Genomic DNA, 18,532 nt, shown 5'->3' with positions numbered 1-18,532 from the left:
GCCAGAGCCCCTTCCCAGCGGCTCCGGAAGCACCGCTGCGGGCGCGTCCCTGTGGCCGCGCTCCTCCCCTGCCCGGCTTGCTCTGACCCTGGAGGGGCGGGGAAGCCGGGGGGGTCTGGACCAGGCCACCGGGAAGCCTGGTGCAGCAGCTTGCCCGGGTCGTCCCCAGAGAGGACTGTCGCCTTTGGCCCCCCGATAGCCCCCTGATCATCTCTCCTCCGGCTGCGTCGCCGCAAGGAGGTTCTTCAAGGAGCTTTGCGGCGCTCACACAAAGGGCGGGAGGGAGGCGGCCGGGGCGGACTCGGGGACCCGAGGACCCGGAGCACCCCAGAGGCCGGTTCTTCCTGGTCGCGAGCCAAACGCTGAGAGGCCGCCAGGGAGGGCGTGGAGGAGGGAGCCTGTCCTTTAGGATCCGACTGCTGCACGGGCAGTCGGGGCGCGCGCGGACTTGAGAGTGGAGCGGAGGGACAAGAGGGTGGAGCGGAGTGCGTGGCGGGCCGTGGCGGGCGGGTCCCCCCCGAAGCTCGAGGAGTCGCCGCGAAGCCCGCGCGCGCGCGCTTGCCTTTCGCGCGCCGATCTGGGCCGAACTAACAAGCTCTGCTTTGGAGAAGGGGCTGGAGCCCCGCCACCGGCGCCTTGGGGCAACGGCCGTCGAGCAGCTGGTGCTGGCCGCCCGAGCCGGGAGGGCGACTCTCGCCGGGCGGGGATGGTGGACGAGCCGGCGGGGATTCGCCGGCGCGCGGCCGCTACTCGGCCGGGCGCTGCCCGCCAGGGGGCGACGCCACGCGGGGTCCGCAGCCGGCGACCCGCAGCGAAGAGGCGGCGGGGGCCGTAGGGGAGCCGGTCGGGCACCCACAGAACTCCGCCGGCTCCCAGAGTCTCCCGAGTCCACTATCCGAAGAGTTCGGAAACGAACGCCCCACCTTTGCTATGTTGCCCTTTGGAGACAAAACGAGGTACTTCCTTCGTCATCCCGCTGGCCACTTTGCCTGGGGAGGGGGTGCGGGAGTTAGCCAGAGCTGGCGGGGGGGGGGGCACCCCGCACACCTGCGGGAGATTAAGCCGCACGGTGGATGGGCAGTACGACTTTGTGTCTCTCTTTGCTTTTTCACCGAGATACTGCATGGGGTCAGTTTTCCCTCTTTTCTCACCGAGCCTCTTCTGGACAGTTTGGCGTCCTGCTTGTGAGTCTAGCCTTTAATGGCTGAGCGCTCTCTCCTGCCCAGATTTGCTCGAAGTACCCAGCCCTCCTTTCACCTCCCAGGCCATTATGCCTTCCCCTTCAAATTCTGAGCTTAGAGGGATCGGATGGTAACACAGAAGGGGGAGCGGTTTCTTTTTAAAACATTACTGGGAGTTTGAGCTGAAGCGCCAAGACAGACCATCTCGACCAAGAATTATCGATGGCTGGGAACCAAGTTTCCAGGGGTCACTAGCTACTCTGAGACCATCTGTCTCCGGTGTCCTTTCACTGTACACTACCATCCTCTGGTCCCTTTGAATCAGAGCACAGAAAATGGGGAGGGGCCAGAGAGCTGGGCTGAGTTTTAAAGTATGCTTTGGAGGTGTCCTTTAGATAGGCTGTTAACAGTTGAAAGCTAAAAATACAGCAAAAATCTCCCCTTCTTTATTTTTCCCTCACGGCTTTAAAGACAAACTATGGATAGCAAACTGGAGGATTTTTGAATGGTCCTAGGCCAGGGCACTGTTAAAACGTTCCAAAAACCCGGAAAGAGTAGCAACATTGTAGTTGAGAGTAAAAAGAGTCGTTTGATACATTTACTATTACTTTTTTCCTTTCAAGTAGAAGTTAAAATTACAAATAAAAATACAATTAAAATCCCAATTACAATGCTAACTGTAAAATTAGATATTCTGAGACTCCAAAAGACTTTTTCAAGTTAGGACATTATGTGTGTACTGTGTGTGTGTGTATGTGTGTGTCTTAAGAGTACAACTTGGAAAATGAAAGTGTAAAATACTTTAAAATAATTTAGACCTTCATTTTTAGGAGAAAGTTCAGAAAGTTATTGGCATAAAGAAAAATAATCTAGGAATTGTTATGTGGGCTGAGGGCCTTCTTCATGGAATTGAAGTTTGGCTTTATGCTGGTGATATTAGCAGAAGGCTTTTAAAATAAGAATAGGAAACTGGACACCAGTTGATTATTATTACATGTTTTTCTTTCAAAAGCTAGACTACTAAGTCTAGTGTGGTTCACATTATTGAGATAAAAATATATCGTATGCAATTTAGCTTTGCAACACAGTTCTTTTAGTACCAGGAGCCTGCATCATTTTGCTGTGCTTTGTAAGGATAAATATATGTTGAACATGTAAAAGGTGTATGTGATCAGGCAACCAACCCATGCAGCAATAGAGACATTTAAAAGTTTAAAATGAGTTTCGATTCGTTTAGGCTGATCATCTGCAGCAGAACCAGGCTTTCTGATAGCAGGGTTTCTGCATTTGTGAGTTGGCTGTTGTTTGATGCTAATGTCTTTGCACTCTCCTTTCCCCAGGCTGGATAATCTACAGCTAAGGATAGTGCTGGAACGGAAGGAAACTTCCAGCATTCCTGAATTTTCAAACACCTGTTTATTTGGCTTGGACCTTGATAGCAGTTATGCTATCAAGGGTTTTTTTTTTTTTTTTTTTTTTTTTTTTTTTCCCTTAAAACTGTCTTCAAGCACACAGCCTCATATTCTAGTAATGGCCCTACAAGGTGATGAACGGAAGCTTTTAGGTCACCACAACCCATCTGTGTGAATTTGAGTGTGAAAGTTGAGCAAGTTGTAACATCATCTATTAGCACGGGAAACATTGTTTTCCTAGTGAACTGCAAGCAGACACCTCCACCCTCACTAATCTAAACAATTTAGACTCTTCCAGGACTGCATTAACCAGAGGTTTTAACATGCAGACATTTACATCGGAAGACTTCCTTGGTGCTAAAGTCACTTATTAGCTGTTATTCTTGATGGCATATTTGAATAGCGTTACCTTTCATTAGTTACCTGTCAGGTCGATGATTGTGGATGATGTTCTAAGTCATTTCGTTTTGGAGGGGTGAGATGGTTGGATTTCATTGCTTTGTTTTGTGCCAGGCAAAAGCCTGAGATTATTTGGCATATAATGGAAACAGGAGACTTAAATGAGGACAGGCTTTATGGCAGGTTGGATCAAAGTCCAGGAACAGAAGTTGTACACCTCCTTGTTGCCTCCTGTGACACATTTCACACCACAAAGCTGTGCTGAATTAGTTCAGTCTCTGGGTCCTGTATATGGGATTCTTTGTTGTTCTCTTCTTAACTTTTTGTGTTTGTTCCTTTTGGTGCAGTACTGGGAATTAATTATGGCCTTCTGTATGCAAGGCCGGTGTTCTGCCAATTGAGCTATATCATACTCAGCACTCAAAGACTTGTTATTTGGAGATAAGGGCTCATTAAGTTATCCCGTGGTTTTGAACTCACTGTGTAGGCCAGGTTCAATGTTCCTCAGCTTCCCAAATACCTAAAAGCTGGTATTATGGCCATGGGCCGCTATGCCTGGTTCCCTCTTCATTTCTAAAAGATGTAACATTTTTTATTTGTAAGGTACATATGTTACATATAGATGGAGGATGTAAAATAAATGTCGCTATCCATTCTTAAAATAAATATTGCTATCCATTCTACAGACTTACTGCTTCTATAATTACATAGGAATAGAAACATTCACAATTGTTCAAACAAATAGTTTTGTAAGCATATTTCTAAAGGGCAAAGCCGGTATTAAGAATAGTATGATCTTCAGAGCACTGGCCCAGTCTGTGGCTGTGTTTGAGTTCCTCTATTGAGAGCAGCAAGCCTCACACACTAATGGCCAGTTTTCTTGTGCTCCATTGTGCTCCATTTGTGCTGACTTCTACTCTCCTGGAATCATTCTGATAGGCTTCAATTCTTCCTGCCTAGAAGAGTCCACAGAAGCTCTTCAAACAGCAGCATTTCCCAGTGCCTTCCTCTCTGTGATGTTTTCAGAGTTCTAGATCCTTCTTAGAGACTGAGCTATGTGATCAAGATTTGTTAAAAAAAAAAAGTGTAGATCTCATGCAGGATGAGTCATAAATGGCTAACTTGAAATAAAGCAATTTTCATGTTATAATGTAAACTTAATAAGCTTGTAAAATTCTATAGAAACTGCTACTGTTTCTATGAGATCACATTCGCAGTATTTTAAGATTAGGAAACATTGGTGTTTTGCATACTTTAGGTATCGCAATTTATTTATTATTCATGGAGTTAGAGATGGTATCTATGGCCTCCAGCACTCTAGGCAGGTTAAGTCCCATCAGAGAACCATGTACACATTCAACCCCAATTGCCTTTAAAATAATTCCATCTACATAAATGATATCTAGTCTCTTACATTGTTTCTTTTTAAGACAATTAAACTAAAAAAACGGTATAAAGTTGCGCACTCCCTCCACATCAATGGCAGACAATGTGTTTTACTGAGACACACCCCTTCCATTGTATTTGGAGACAGAAATTATAGCTTTGCTCAAGCTGCCTTGGGTGTTTTAATAATGCTCCAGAATGATTTCCTTTGTAGCGGAAAAGACTAAACAGAACTCTATTTATTTGTTTCTATCCCAAACACAAATTATTAAACTTTCAATTGTGGTTTCCAAGTTACGTTTGCTTCTGTTGTTGTTTTCAGAGGCAAATGTAGGGATGAAAAAATCCTTCATAAGACATGGGACAATGGAATACATCAGTGAGTTGATTGGTCACGGAGAGCTGAAAATGCTTAATTTCTGAATGTAGTGCACAGACTTTGCACAGCTTCCTGTAACATTCATTAACTTAGAGGCACAGATGTGGGTCACAGCTGCCTGCTGTTCCAGCCATGACTGGACTTGGAGGTAACTCTCACATCAGGTTCTCCAGGAGTCTGCGCCTGGGGGCCACACACAGGAATCACATACAGGAAGAGCGTCTCTCCATGTGACGCATTCTTCTGATATTTAGCTCTATAATATTATTTGCTAACTTGTTATACTCATTTTATTTTAAATTCTATCTTTTTAATGTAAAGACTCTTCATTTTTAATGAATGCCAGGGCTTTGTAATTATTGTCAATCTAATATTTAAGGCAGTTAAAACAAATCGAGTGCTAAGTTTCTATTTGTTTATGTCAACAAATACTCTCTTTTTTTCTTCTTTAGGTTTATTGAGGCAGGGTTTCTCTGTGTAGCCCTTATGAAATTGATTGGAATGGCCAGGGATTGCATCAGGTTCAAGGTCACCTAACCAGCTACTCTTGTAAAGATTCTGTATTTTTTTTTTTTTTTTTGGCCTGTCTTTCCCTTATCCATCCCTCTGTCTTTTGGCCTTGAACTTCAGCTCTGTTTTCCTGCACGCTTTCTCCGTGAGCTGGCAGATTTCTTCTTTGATGAGTCTTAAATGTGTGCTGTTAAAAAGGCTTCTTCTTACTCTTGGCCGTGCTCCCCACACTGCTCCTCCCATACTTGGGTCATCTGCCTACTCTAGACCAATCACTATATCCAGGAGAAAAGGGAAGTCTGACTATTTTAATGGGGCAGGTAACTCAGTCTCAGTTTCCTTTCATGGGCAAGGTCAGGGGTGGGAGTGGGGAAGGGAAGGGCTTTGTAAGCTTAATAAACTTGTAAAACTCTATAGAAACTGCTACTGTGCACAGACCAGTTTGCCAGATGCCCTATCTGGTATTGACTTTTCCCCCTACCCGCAGCCTTTATTTTTTTCTTTTTAGATAAAGCCTTACTCTGTGCTGCAGGCTGTTCTAGAACTTATCGTGTAGCCATGTAGCTCCAAATTCGTAGGCCCCTTCCCGCTTCAGCCTTCTGAGTGCCAGGATTAGAGGTGTGAGTCACAGCCATCTTTGGGCTCTTTTCATTTGAATGTTAAGTTGAATGTGGTACTATTAAAAGTAAAATTAATATAAAGACATACTTTAATCATAGTTACAACATTTATGCAACTGTTGACCTAAATTACACTTTAAGTTAATTCTGAACACAATGCTAAAGCTATAGTCAAATCATCAAATGCCCCTTGCAAAGTCCTTATGGCCCCAGGTGGGGTGATGGACAGTACAACGTGTTGCTTAGCAACAGCCCACTTCTCCCACGCGCCCTCAGAACCCTCACGTACCTTTTTGTCCTATAGCACAACAAACTCACTTTGGGATTTCATTTCTCATATGACGTGAAAGTCTGCTTGCATGTTAAGTTTACTTTCCTGCTAAAATTGAAGGGCAATACTTAGTAATAAGTTGGAGATTCCAATCACTATGACATACTCCCCCCCACCCCTATCTTTTTATGGTTTAACTATGATCTTTTAAAAATACCAAGCCAGCTGGGCAGTGGTGGCACACGCCTGTAATCCCAGCACTCTGGGAGGCAGAGGCAGGAGGATTTCTGAGTTCGAGGCCAGCCTGGTCTACAAAGTGAGTTCCAGGACAGCCAGGGCTATACAGAGAAACCCTGTCTCGAAAAAACCAAATCAAAAAAAAAACAAAACAAAACAAAAAAAAAAAAACAAAAAACAAAAAACCAAGCCAAAGCACTTTTGTAGAACTTCAAAATATATCTGCATCGAGCCCTTAAGACTTCAGGTTGATAAATGTCCACTCAGCACAGTTTCTCTGATTTCTAAACTGCAAGCCAGTTTATATATTCATTTAGCACGCAGGCTTCGGTTTCTGTGCTTTCTCTCAGTTGGGAGCAGATTTCCCTTTAGGCGATATCATTCTTACGTATAATTAGGAATGCAAGGAAAAATACAAATACAGAATAACCCTTCCAGCTTGGAAGTTATGAGTATCAAACTTCCGGAAGCTGTTCTGCGTTCTCTGGCTTGGTCTTGGAAAGCTTCTCTCAGAGGGGAGCCTTTTTAAAGACTGAAGAAGTGAGGGAGAGTATTCCTTTCATCGCCATGCCAAAGCCAGGCGAAGGATTTAATGTCAGAGTAGAGATTGTGAAGGCAGAGAGGTGCCACCCATCTCCTGGTTCACTTACTATCCTTATAGCCGGCTAATCTTTTACTCAGTGACGAGTTCCTCAAAAGCAGAGGTTGCAGTTTGGCTGTGATGTTTTTGCCTTGAGAGGCTGTCCATCAAAACTGCGGGGTGAATTACCCCCTCAGGCCCCAGACACTTACTGCCAGAAGGATCCTTAATGCTAAGAACACCTCCAAGATTTTCCAAATCTGTTCCCACGAATTTCCAAATTTCCCTCAAGGATGGGGTGCCATTACTCAGGTTAGAGTCACTGCTGTTACAGCCTTCGAAATGCATTTCTGTTTATGGAAATTAGGAACTTTACATGTGACAAGCCGAAGTCATCTCTCTGAGAGAATGACTTCAGCTACTTTATTTACTGACTGTAAATTAGACCAGATGGGCTTTAACCCTTAAAGTCCTCAAGACAATTAAAGGAGATAGTATATGTACCCTGTCGATCCTAATAGTGTTTTGTTCTTAGTAGTGTGCTGTTTTCCTGGACGTTGGTAATTTTCACAGTGAGAATTAATAATACCTAAGCCTTGTTCATAAACATGGATAGTCATTCCATGTTTCTGGCAAAGGGCAATCAGAACAACACAACAGTGGCATTAGAAAGCCTCAAGGTTCCCTCATTTTTAGATGGCTTTTAATTAAAGGCTTGAACGAGCCTGATTTGCGATGTGTAATTTGAATAGGAATTAGGCTGTGGGATTTTGCTCCCAACTTTGCTGTTAATGAAGACAGGGGCGGCGAGGGTCCTAGGAGCAAGGACACAAGACACAGGAGCTTTGACAGTCTTCTCCGGCTCTAACATCTCTTGCTTCTCAGGAGAACACATCATCAGCTTCTCAAGTTAAACAGTTCCATTCTTGTATTTTTCCAAACTTGAGTAGAGGATCCAGGTCAAATTATGCAAACATTGTAACTAAAACTGTATAAAATAAGGATCTAAGAGCAGGAAAAATAGCCCACATTATTTTTATGGGAGTTATTTTTGTGGTTTTTTTTTTTCCTACAAATAATTTTAGTGGATTTTTATACAATCCTTCTTTCCAGTCTGAGGATTTAGGAGGCTCTTTCTAATTCAGGTACTCATAATTAATTGACACAACTGGTGGATAAAGAACACGGAAAAGGACAAAACCGTGACATTTTAATAGTGTAATTGTAAACATGAACATGCACTTGTATTCTGTGGATTAGTCACACCTGCAGATTTTCCCTCTGTTATGGTTAAGTCACCCGAGAAAGCTCTCACAAAAGTTATTGCTCAAAGATCTGCTCTGAAAGTATCCTTGAAATCCAGGGGCGCCGTCAACATGCCTTTAGTATTTCCCTTAAGTTGGATAAACTGTAAAATTTTTATACTCAAATGGCCTATAACATTTTTATCAAGTTTTAAAAATATGCTCAAGTATAAAATTATCATATAATAAAATATTGCTATGATTTAGTTATTGCATATTCTCTAACATATATGGCTAGATAACTTTATCCTTTTAGCAGTCATAGAGAAATAAATGAATTCTTGTACTTGTTTTTTCAATTAAATGTTTAGCTCATAATTTTTATGTATGAGTCAAAAAGTTATATCATATATGGGTGTCACTATTCATATGGGGAATACATTTTTAAATTTTAATTTAAAAACACATTGAAAGTTTTTCTTTTTTGGCACATTAAGAGTTTCTGTAAAATGGTGCTTTTACATTTATTTTAGTGTGTGTGTTTACATGTGTGTGTGTCTGTATATGTGTGTGTGTGTGTATGTGTTTGTGTGTACAGGTGCTACAGTTTACAGAGGTCAGAGGTCAACCCTGGGAGTCATTTCTCTCTTTCCATCATCTGGGTTCTAGGGATCAACGTCAGATGCTCAGGCTTGGAGGCAGGTAGCTTTCCTTGCTCAGCCATTTGGCCTGCTTCAAAAGGCATTTTTAAATTAAGTATTTAGAAGGAAGAAATGGTGCACACCTGTGACCCCGGCCCGTGGGAAGCCAAGACTGAGAGATTCTTAAGCTCAAGTCTAGCCTTGATGATTTCTAAACAAAGCAGAGGAAGTAACAATAGTTATTATCCTGTTTAAGCAAATCGAATAAATTCCCATTGTTTAAAAAAGCCAATTGAGTTAAAAATATATACTACATTTAATGGTCAACTAATTATATCATCACTATGCACATTGAATTATTTAATTTTCTAGACTGTGGGAAGGAAATAATACCGTATTATACAGTGAGAGTACATAAACACCTAATGTCACATTCTTTGGAAGAGTTGGTTTGGGTTTGAGTCCTGAGTCTGTGTTGACCAGAGCCCCTTAAATATGCTACATTGAAGTTCAATGGAAGGAAATTCAAAGCTTGCAGATTTAATGTCATGTCATCTTACTCAAGAAGAGATCAGTGTGTCTCTTACTCTCTTAGTATACAAGCACATTAATTAATGGGGTGTCTTTGCCAATGTGAATTTATTTTTTTGTCTATAATTTTTAACATAAAATCCTAATGACATTTTTTAAAAAGTGGCTGCCATTTTAGATCTCAGGCTACTGCAATTAGATCTTAGTACTAGAACAAAAATACCCTAGGTTTGGGGCTGGAGAGATAACAGCTGCAACTGCTGTTCCAAAGGACCCGTGCACTCTTCTGACCTCCATGTGCACCGGAATGTGTGTGGTGTGCATGAATATACTCAGGTACACATGCCAATAGATAGGTAGATAGGTAGATAGATAGATAGATGCATAGATACATAGATACATAGATACATAGATGATAGGATGATAGATCCATCCATACATACATAGATACACACATAAATACATACATAGATACATAGATGATAGGATGATAGATCCATCCATCCATACATACATACATACATACATACATACATTACATACATACATACATATTTATAAAATACCTAGTACAGTATATTTTCCATTTAAAAAAATTCTTTAATAACATTTGTTTAGGGACCTGGAGAGATGGGTCATCAGTGAAGAGCACTGACTGCTCTTCCAGCGGTCCTGGGTTCAATTCCCAGCAACCACATGGTGGCTCACAACCATCTGAAATGGGACCTGATTCCCTCTTCTGACACAGGAAAGTAAGTGCACACAGACAGAGTACTTATATACATAAAATATATAAATACCCAAGTCTTTACAAATGTAGCAATAGTTTGGATACATTGTGTAAGATTCATTCTATTAGTTGCTTTGTAAGCAGAGTTTATCTAAATTTATTTTTAACTCAAGAGATTTATTAGGTTTGTACCACTAAGTTTTTCTGTTTCCTTTCTTCTCTAGATTCCAAGATATTTTATAATATTCTATATAATATGCCAAATATTCCATAAAACATAGGCAAAATATTTTATATTTCACTGTCAAGATATCTAGACTATTTAGTATGCATTTGAAGCCATATAAGCAGTTTGATTTTGATAGAAAGTGATATTACTGCCACATGGAGCTACTTACAGAACTGTGTGCATGCACGTGTGTATGTGTGTGTGCTGTGTTCGTGCACGCGTGTGTGTGTGTGTGTGTGTGTGTGTGCGTGCTATGTTCGTGCGTGCGTATGTGCGTGCATATGTGCGTGTGTGTGTGTGTGTGTGCGCGTGTGTGTCTGCGCGTGTGTGTGTGTGCATGGGCGTGTGTGCATGCGTGTGTGTTTTGTGTGTGTGCTGTGTTCGTGCGTGCGTATGTGCATGTGTGTGTGTGCATATGCATGTGCATGTGTGCATATGTGTGTGTTTTATGTGTGTGCTGTGTTCGTGTGTGCATATGTGTATGCATGTGTATACGTGCGTGCATGTATGTGTGTGTGTATGCATGTATGTGTGTGTTTTGTGTGTGTGCTGTCTTCTCTTTGGTAGCTGGTCATTTGTGAAATGTGTGACATTTCTCTTCCCTCTGTTCTATCGATGGATTAAGCCTTCAGTGCATCTTTTTGGGCCCCATGTTCTGCAGTCGGTGGCCAACCCAAAACAAGCTCAGTGGTGGGTGTGGAGGATTTTTCTCTCACAATGCTTTGTCCTGGATTTTGTTTTTTAATCTTTTGCTTATGTATTATGGCTTCTGACTTTGTTTTTATGGAATTTCTGTGTGTGCAAGTGTGTGTCTCAGCATCTGTATGTGTTTCTTGTGCTTTTTTCTTTTCCTTGTTTCTGATTGTTTTGTCCTATTCTGATCTGCTTGTCTTCATTGTATCATCATCATCATCCTTCTCCTCATCATTATTGGTACTGCTTGTATTCTAATGAGAGAAAGGAAAGGTGTGGATTTGATGGGTAGGGCAGTGGGAACGATGGGGGAGAAACTGCGATCAGAATATATTGTATAGAAAATACAATCTGCCTCTCTCTCTGTTTTTTTTAGACATTTTTATCTGTGTAATAGCCATGGCTGTCCTGGAACTAACTCTCTTTGTAGACCAGACTAGCCTTGAACTCACAGAGATCTGCCTGCCTCTGCCTTCTGAGGGGCTACCACGCCTGGCTCAAAAAAAAAAAAAAAGAGAATCTATTTTAAATAAAAAATAGATAAAATACAAGAATGGATACAAAAATGTGGTATATCTACACAATGGAGTACTATTCAGCCATTAGAAACAATGAATTCATGAAACTCTTAGACAAATGGATGGAACTGGAGAACATCATACTAAGTGAGGTAATCCAGTCTCAAAAGATCAATCATGGTATGCACTCACTAATAAGTGGATATTAGCCTGGAAAACTGGAATACCCAAAACATAATCCACACATCAAATGAAGTACAAGAAGAATGGAGGAGTGGCCCCTGGTTCTGGAAAGGCTCAGTGCAGCAGCGTAGGGCAATACCAGAACAGGGAAGTGGGAAGGGGTGGATGGGGGAACAGGGGGAGGGAAGAGGGCTTATGGGACTTTCAGGGAGTGGGGAGCCAGAAAAGGGGAAATCATTTGAAATGTAAATAAAAAATATGTTGAATAAAAAAAAGGAAAAAATAGATAAAATACTTGTGAATGGGAAGCGGTTACTTGTCTAGTTAAATGAAAAACACAAACCATAAATTGCCCTTTTCTTCTCTAAGATTAAGATAATCTTGAGTGAAAAATGAGAGGTTTTAGTCTTCATATAATGTATGCTGTGTAATTTTTCATTTTAAAAATGTATTACTAATCTATAAAAACTTTAGAGGATGTGAGTCAAGACATACTCAACATGAGGAATTAAAAACTGCTGTGTTTACTTGAGCTAGGATCTTATCATTCTCACACTGGCTCCCAATTTCTCATGTAGCCAAGGTGATCTTGAACTTCTGATCCTCCTGCCTCTACCCCTGGAGAACTAGGATTACAGACATGGACTACATGCAGTTCTGGGCATCCATGAATGCTAGGTGTGCTGGTAGGTTTTATGTTAATTTGAGACAAGCTAGAGTTATTTCAGAAGAGGGAACCTCAGTTGACACAAATTTACCCACCGGATTGGCCTGTGAGCAATCCCGTGGGACATTTCTTGATTGGTTGCTGTGGGAAGACTCAGCGCGCTGTGGGCAGGGCCATCCCTGGGCTGGAGGTCCTGGGAACTAAATGAAAGCAGGTTGAGCAACTGACTCATGGGCATCAAGTCAGTAAGCAGCACCCTCCATGGCCTCTGCATCAGCTCCTGCCTCCAGGTTCCTGCCCTGCTTGAGTTCCAGCCCTGACTTCCTTCAGTGATAGGCTATTCCCTGAGCGTAAGGGAAAGAACCCTTCCTTCCTCAAAATGCTTTTGGTCATGGTGTTTTATCATAGCCATAGTAACCATGGCCATAGTAACCGTAACTAAAACAGTAGGCAAGCACTCTATAAACTGAGCCACATCTCGCCCCACACTTAAACTTATTTAATGTTTTTAGAAAGTATTATTAATTTTGTACCGTCTGCCCAACTATTAATTGAATATTGTTTTAAATGGAAGCATATGGGGTGTGTAAAATGAAATGTATAGCATCTTATTTCTGCTTGTGTGTATTTTCAGCTGTTAAAATCATTGTCAAAATTCATGACCACTCACCTCCTAATCATCCCACAACATTCCTTTAAATCTTTTGTAGCCACCAGACACTTGACTCCTGCTTCTGTGTACTATGAGACCCAACTCTCAGACACTGGAGTATACTGCGGCTGCCGGCGCTTGGCTGGCCATGAACTTGGGGATGTGTTCTTTGGCTCTCCACCCACACAGTCTCAGCGTCATGAAGTGTATGATAAAGAAGCCTGTCTTAGCTAGGGCTTTATTGCTGTGAAGAAACACCATGATCATAGCAACCATTACAAAGGAAAACATTCAATTGGGGTTGGCTTAATTGGAGGTTTAGTCCGTTATCCTCGTGGCAGGAAATATGGCAGCGTGTAAGCATGGTGCTGGAGAGGCAGCGGAGAGCACTCCGTCTGGATCCACAGGCAGCAGGAAGACATGGTGACACACTGGCCTGGCTTGAGTATCTGAGAGCCCAAAGCCCTCCTGCCCAGTGACACACTTCCTCCAGCAAGACCACACTTCCTAATAGCAACACTCCCTGTGAGCCTGTGAGGGCCATTTTTATTCAAACCACCAAAGCCTCAGGAAATCTAAATGTCCTAAGCATTTTCTCAAAGGCAGTGATTGCTATATTAAATCACTGCATAAACATTTTGAGGTACCGAGTAACATCTCTAGAACAGAACCTTAGAATAATATATTTCTAATTAGATTCATTATCTAAGAAGACTTGAGATTTAAGGCTCAAGCCACCTTTAAGGCAGGGACTCGCAGCTTGCTGGTGATGATAACTCCCATTTGATTTCATTTCTCCTCATCAAACTTGTATGGATCTTTGGGTGTTTTCTGTACTTAATGTATGCTTAATGAGTCGGACAGCATCTGCGGTAGACAAGTTTGAAAATCCAGGTGGTGTTCCCCATTGCTGTTACCTGAGAGCAGTCGCTGCCGGCATTGATTTTGAGACCCTCCAGGTTTTCTTCAGTTATTTTAAGATATACTGTAAAAATTGAAAGGCAAAACCTAATTCTCCCATGTGAAATGGATGTATATTACAGCTCATTTATGAGGTAAACATTTTGTGTGTGTGTGTGTGTGTGTGTGTGTGTAGTAAGATACATGAGTGACTGGAGAGTAATTTGGTGAGGAGAGGGAGCTTTTGGGTGGGATGCTTATGTGAGAATCTTGGGCATCCATTTTTATTATATTTTTCTCTCCTAGCATTCTTTTAGGTAACTTGTCCTGCATTAACGGCCTTGTAAAAGTCAAAATCTTGTGCTTTCTGATTGCTCTTATGTTCGAAGGGCAGTAGTAAGGATAAGCTTGTATGTGAAAACCACACACTAGATTATTAGTGCTTACGGCATTCCTTTGCCCAGATGTTTGTGATGTAATTTAAATGGTACTTTAAAAAGAAAACAAAAACAAGCAAAAAAGCAAAGAGAAGTGTTCTGGAAAGGATAACCCTTAAAGTGCCAGCTTTGGCCATGGTCCAGACTGTCCACGATGGATGTAGTTTGCATATTCCAAACCTCTCTTGTCCCTCTGCCTGTTATGGGCTTGCCCTGCCCTTTTCTTTATTTTTGTTATTTTTATTTTTATTTATTTATCTATTTGTTTGTTTTAAATTTATTTACATTTTAAGTGTTATTCCCTTACTCGGTTTCTCCCTATCCCAGAAACCCCTTATCCCATCCTCCCTCCCTCTGCTTCTATGAGGGTGTTCCTCCACCCACGCACTCCCACCTCCCTGCTGTAATTCCCCTAAACTGGGGCATCTATCAAACCTTCATAGGACTAAGGATCTCTGATTGATCATTGATGCCCGACAAGGCAGTGCTCTGCTACATATGCAGCTGGAGCCATATGTACGCCGTGGTTGGTGGCTTAGTCCCTGGGAGCTCTGAGGGGTCTGGTTGGTTGATATTGTTGTTCTTCCTATGGGGTTGCAAACCCCTTTAGTTCCTTCAGTCCTTTCTCTAACTCCTCCATTAGGGACCCCATGCTCAGTGCAATGGTTGGCTGTGAGCATCCAACTGCCCTGCCCTTTTCTAATTGACTGAACTGTATGGAGCTTCTTTGACTGAGCTAATGGAGTTCATCATCTCCGTTAGCATGATGCTAAGGATCTAGGAGATAACAAAATTCTGGTGACCCTACTTTCCCTATGCTTTCTCTGTTTAAGTTTCTAACCTTAAGAGAAGAGGGCATGGATTGCTTGCATATGCACATTCTAATTTGACTTGCCCATCAACCCTGTGTCAGGGGTGAAGGACTCAGGAGAATTTCCTCCTGCTTTAAAGGTAAGAAGTTGAGAAGCAAAAAGCGGTTCAGTTGCTGGATACAAGACTACCTTCTGGCCAGTGGATAACAGAAACTTTCCTGGGGCCTTAGCCTGTCCATACAGCAGCCATTGTTACCACTAAACAATCTGACCTCCAGGGTTCTGGGAGTAACTGACTATTGAAAGCTGAGCCCTAAATGGGATATGTAGACCATCCCCTTCAAGGTTCAGGGAACACTGCATCTTCAGTGAGGCAGCAGAAGGATGTAAGAGCTGGAGGAAGAGAAAGGGAAGGCTTCTTCGTGGGCGTGGCGTGGCCATTGGTCTTGATCGTGGGCTGCTGTCTTTATCCGCATAATCACTGCACAGGATTGGGCTCATCCTCATACCGTTAGAGAGGAGGGAGGGGTTCACGATGCCCTATCTCTTCCTGAGGCTGTGGATTTGTGTTCATCTGAAGATAAAGAGATGGTATAACCTCTGGTGAGGTAGCCATGCTTCTGTAAGCAACCCCTCACTCATACTTCTATAAGCAATTCTAGCTAAACTCATGGGCCACAAAGAAAGAAGCAGTGGTGGGGGTGGGGAGAGCAGAACGAAATCCTGGCAAAGGAAGAGGGACTGGTTGGGAAGAGAACAGGGATTAACAGGGGTGAGAGGAAAAGAAAGGGTTGTGAAGGGGTAAATATGACCAAAATACATTATACAGTGAATGAATGTGCTGCAATGAAACCCTCATTGCATAACAGTAATATATGCTAATAAAAAACCTTTACAAAGTACTGACTTGACCACCAGAGACATTGTAGAATTTCTGCTGTGACTTGCGTGTCAAGCTGGTGTCTCATCTGTGTACTACTGAGGTTGGATCTAGAATTAGCCCCTTCATGCTGGTTTAGTGTTTCTGACCTTTGACTCCATAGAAGATAGTCATGTGTCTTTTAATTTCTGCAGAGAAGTTGGAGTGGGTTGGGCTGGAGAGATAGCTCAAAAGTTAAGAGCACTGACTGCTCTTTCAGAGGATCCAGGTTCAATTCTCAGTGTCCGCATGGCAGCTCCTGTAACAGCAGTCTCAGGGGGATCTGATACACTCTTCTGACCCCTACGAGTGCCAGTTGCACACATGGTGCACAAACATACATGTGAATGGAACACACATACACATACACATAAGATAAATTTTAAAAAGAAGTTGGAATGGTTGATTTGCATTTTATGTATGATGAAATTGAAACTCAGAAGAAGAAAGTTGCTTATTATTGATTATATATCCCATTAGTAACAAATGCCTTGATTGGATCTTAGATTTGGAGACTGAAAACTTATAACCCCCCCAAATTTTTGGCAATTAATAATTTCTCCCCTTATAAGAATATTTCAATTTGAGGGTGGTTGACCTCCTGTGAAATATAAGCATAGGTTTGGAAGCAAATTTTATGCTCTAGTTTTAACATAACTTAATCCAAGAACTTTGAAAGAGTCCAATTATCAGAAACAGAATCAGTGTGGTTATCTTTTGTGTGCTTTTAAGTGACAAAACTAATTACAGCATTCGAATTGTTATAATAGATAAAATTGACATTGTCTGCTCTCCAGAAATTTCAGGAAAAAATATAGAATTATTGAAGTGTCCAGATGAAATATAGGGCACCCAGTTCAATTTAAATTTCAAATACTACTTATAATAAAATTAATCCTTGTTTTTTCCCCAAGCTCAACATTACCTAAGTATTCAGTATTTTTCTTGTTATTGTCACAGTCTATACCCTTAGAATGAATATTTTTTCAAATATACTCATTTTGTATTCTTTTTAGTGAAAATCTTTTTTGATTTATAAAATATGACCTGTTTCCAGAGCAATATAGACATGATGGGATTTCATTAGATTTTTTTTTAAGGATACTATCCTCAAGAATCTTTTCTCTTTGGGATCTCTCAGTTCATATATATATACATATATATATATATATATATGTATATATATATGAATATATAACTAATATATATATATATATATATATATATATATTAGTTTTAAAGCTTTATCATAGAGAAGTAGAAAGAGAAAAAGAGATAGAGAAGTAAAGAGAGAAAGAAGAGATAGAGGGGTGAGAGCTGGCCATGACCATGTGGAAAGAAGGGAGAAGAATGGGGGAGAGAGGGGGGACAGGGGCACAAGAGCAAGGATATTCTGTGACAGTTCATATTTTAATTGTATATTTACAATGTGGCATTAATTATGGTCCAATTAGAGGCTTAGAAAATGTGTTATTATGAATGATCACGTTCTCTTTGTGCCTTCATTGTTCAAATTTGGTTTTGACTTAAAATTTTCTTAAATAAATAAGATACCTTCTTTATAACAGGCAGTGATAGGTACTCTGAGGAAATTGCTATTCTTCTGCATTACAGCACTAGGAATAGTAGATCTGGTTTTGATACCAGATCACAGAATGTATTTGATTCAGATATTTAAATTACTTTCATAGTTTAAAAGTAAGATTGTTAATGTCTGTCTCATCAGGTTTAAGTAAAATAATATTTTTCTAAAGTAATCACTATTTCTCAAAAGTCCCTAGTGTGAAGAAAGAGATAAGAAAGTTGAGATAGTATCCTAGACTGTAGAAGTGATTTACCTTGCCCTCACTACCACCCAGATTTGTTTTGAAAGGGAATGGCCACATAGGGTTGTATGTTTGAACACCCAGTTGGTAGAACTGTTTGGGAAGGATTAGGAGTTGTGGCCTTGTTGAAGGAGATGAGGTCATCCTTTGAGGTTTCAAAAGGCTGGTGCCATCCTAGTGTGCCTTTCTGCCCCTAACTTACAGAACAAGATGTAAGTTCTCAGCCATCCCAGCTGCCACTCCTTTACTCTGCCATCATAAACTCTAACCCTCTGAAACCATCTGCTGCACATTAGATGCCTTCTTTTATAAGTTGACTTGGTCACGGTGTTTTATCACAGCAATAGAAATGTAACTAATAGAGAAGCTGGAACCAGGGTGTGGACAATTCTGTGACAGGCCTGACCATAGTGGCTTTTTGGAGGAGTGCAGAAGACTTTGGGACTTTGGATTTGGAAAGCATTTGATTTCTCTAAACAAAGTTTAATGGGCCATCTTAGTAGGTTTTGGAAGACAGTACTGTTGGAAGAAATGTGGACTATGCTGGCTCAGTTCAAGTGGTTTCAGAAGGGAAC

The 18,532-nt window shown here is 41.5% G+C and overlaps 1 protein-coding gene across 3 annotated transcripts in view; it reads left to right on the top strand.

The window, feature by feature from the left end:
• Pde5a (phosphodiesterase 5A) overlaps nt 1-18,532 on the top strand; it is a 161,531-nt gene that overhangs the window by 21,941 nt on the left and 121,058 nt on the right. Inside the window, exon 1 of one of the 3 annotated variants that reach the window (XM_052179312.1) lies at nt 108-956. The exons of the other annotated variants lie outside the window; for them this stretch is intronic. Within the exon in view, the coding sequence (XP_052035272.1) occupies nt 931-956 (26 nt within the window). The 5' untranslated portion in view covers nt 108-930. Of the gene's footprint in view, nt 1-107; nt 957-18,532 lie in introns of those variants that run through there. 3 annotated transcript variants of the gene reach the window in all.

This window comes from Apodemus sylvaticus, chromosome 4, assembly GCF_947179515.1.
Source record: "Apodemus sylvaticus chromosome 4, mApoSyl1.1, whole genome shotgun sequence".
Taxonomy (NCBI): domain Eukaryota; kingdom Metazoa; phylum Chordata; class Mammalia; order Rodentia; family Muridae; genus Apodemus; species Apodemus sylvaticus.
Note: the sequence above shows the minus strand (reverse complement) of the source record. Positions and strands in the feature narration are given on the sequence as shown.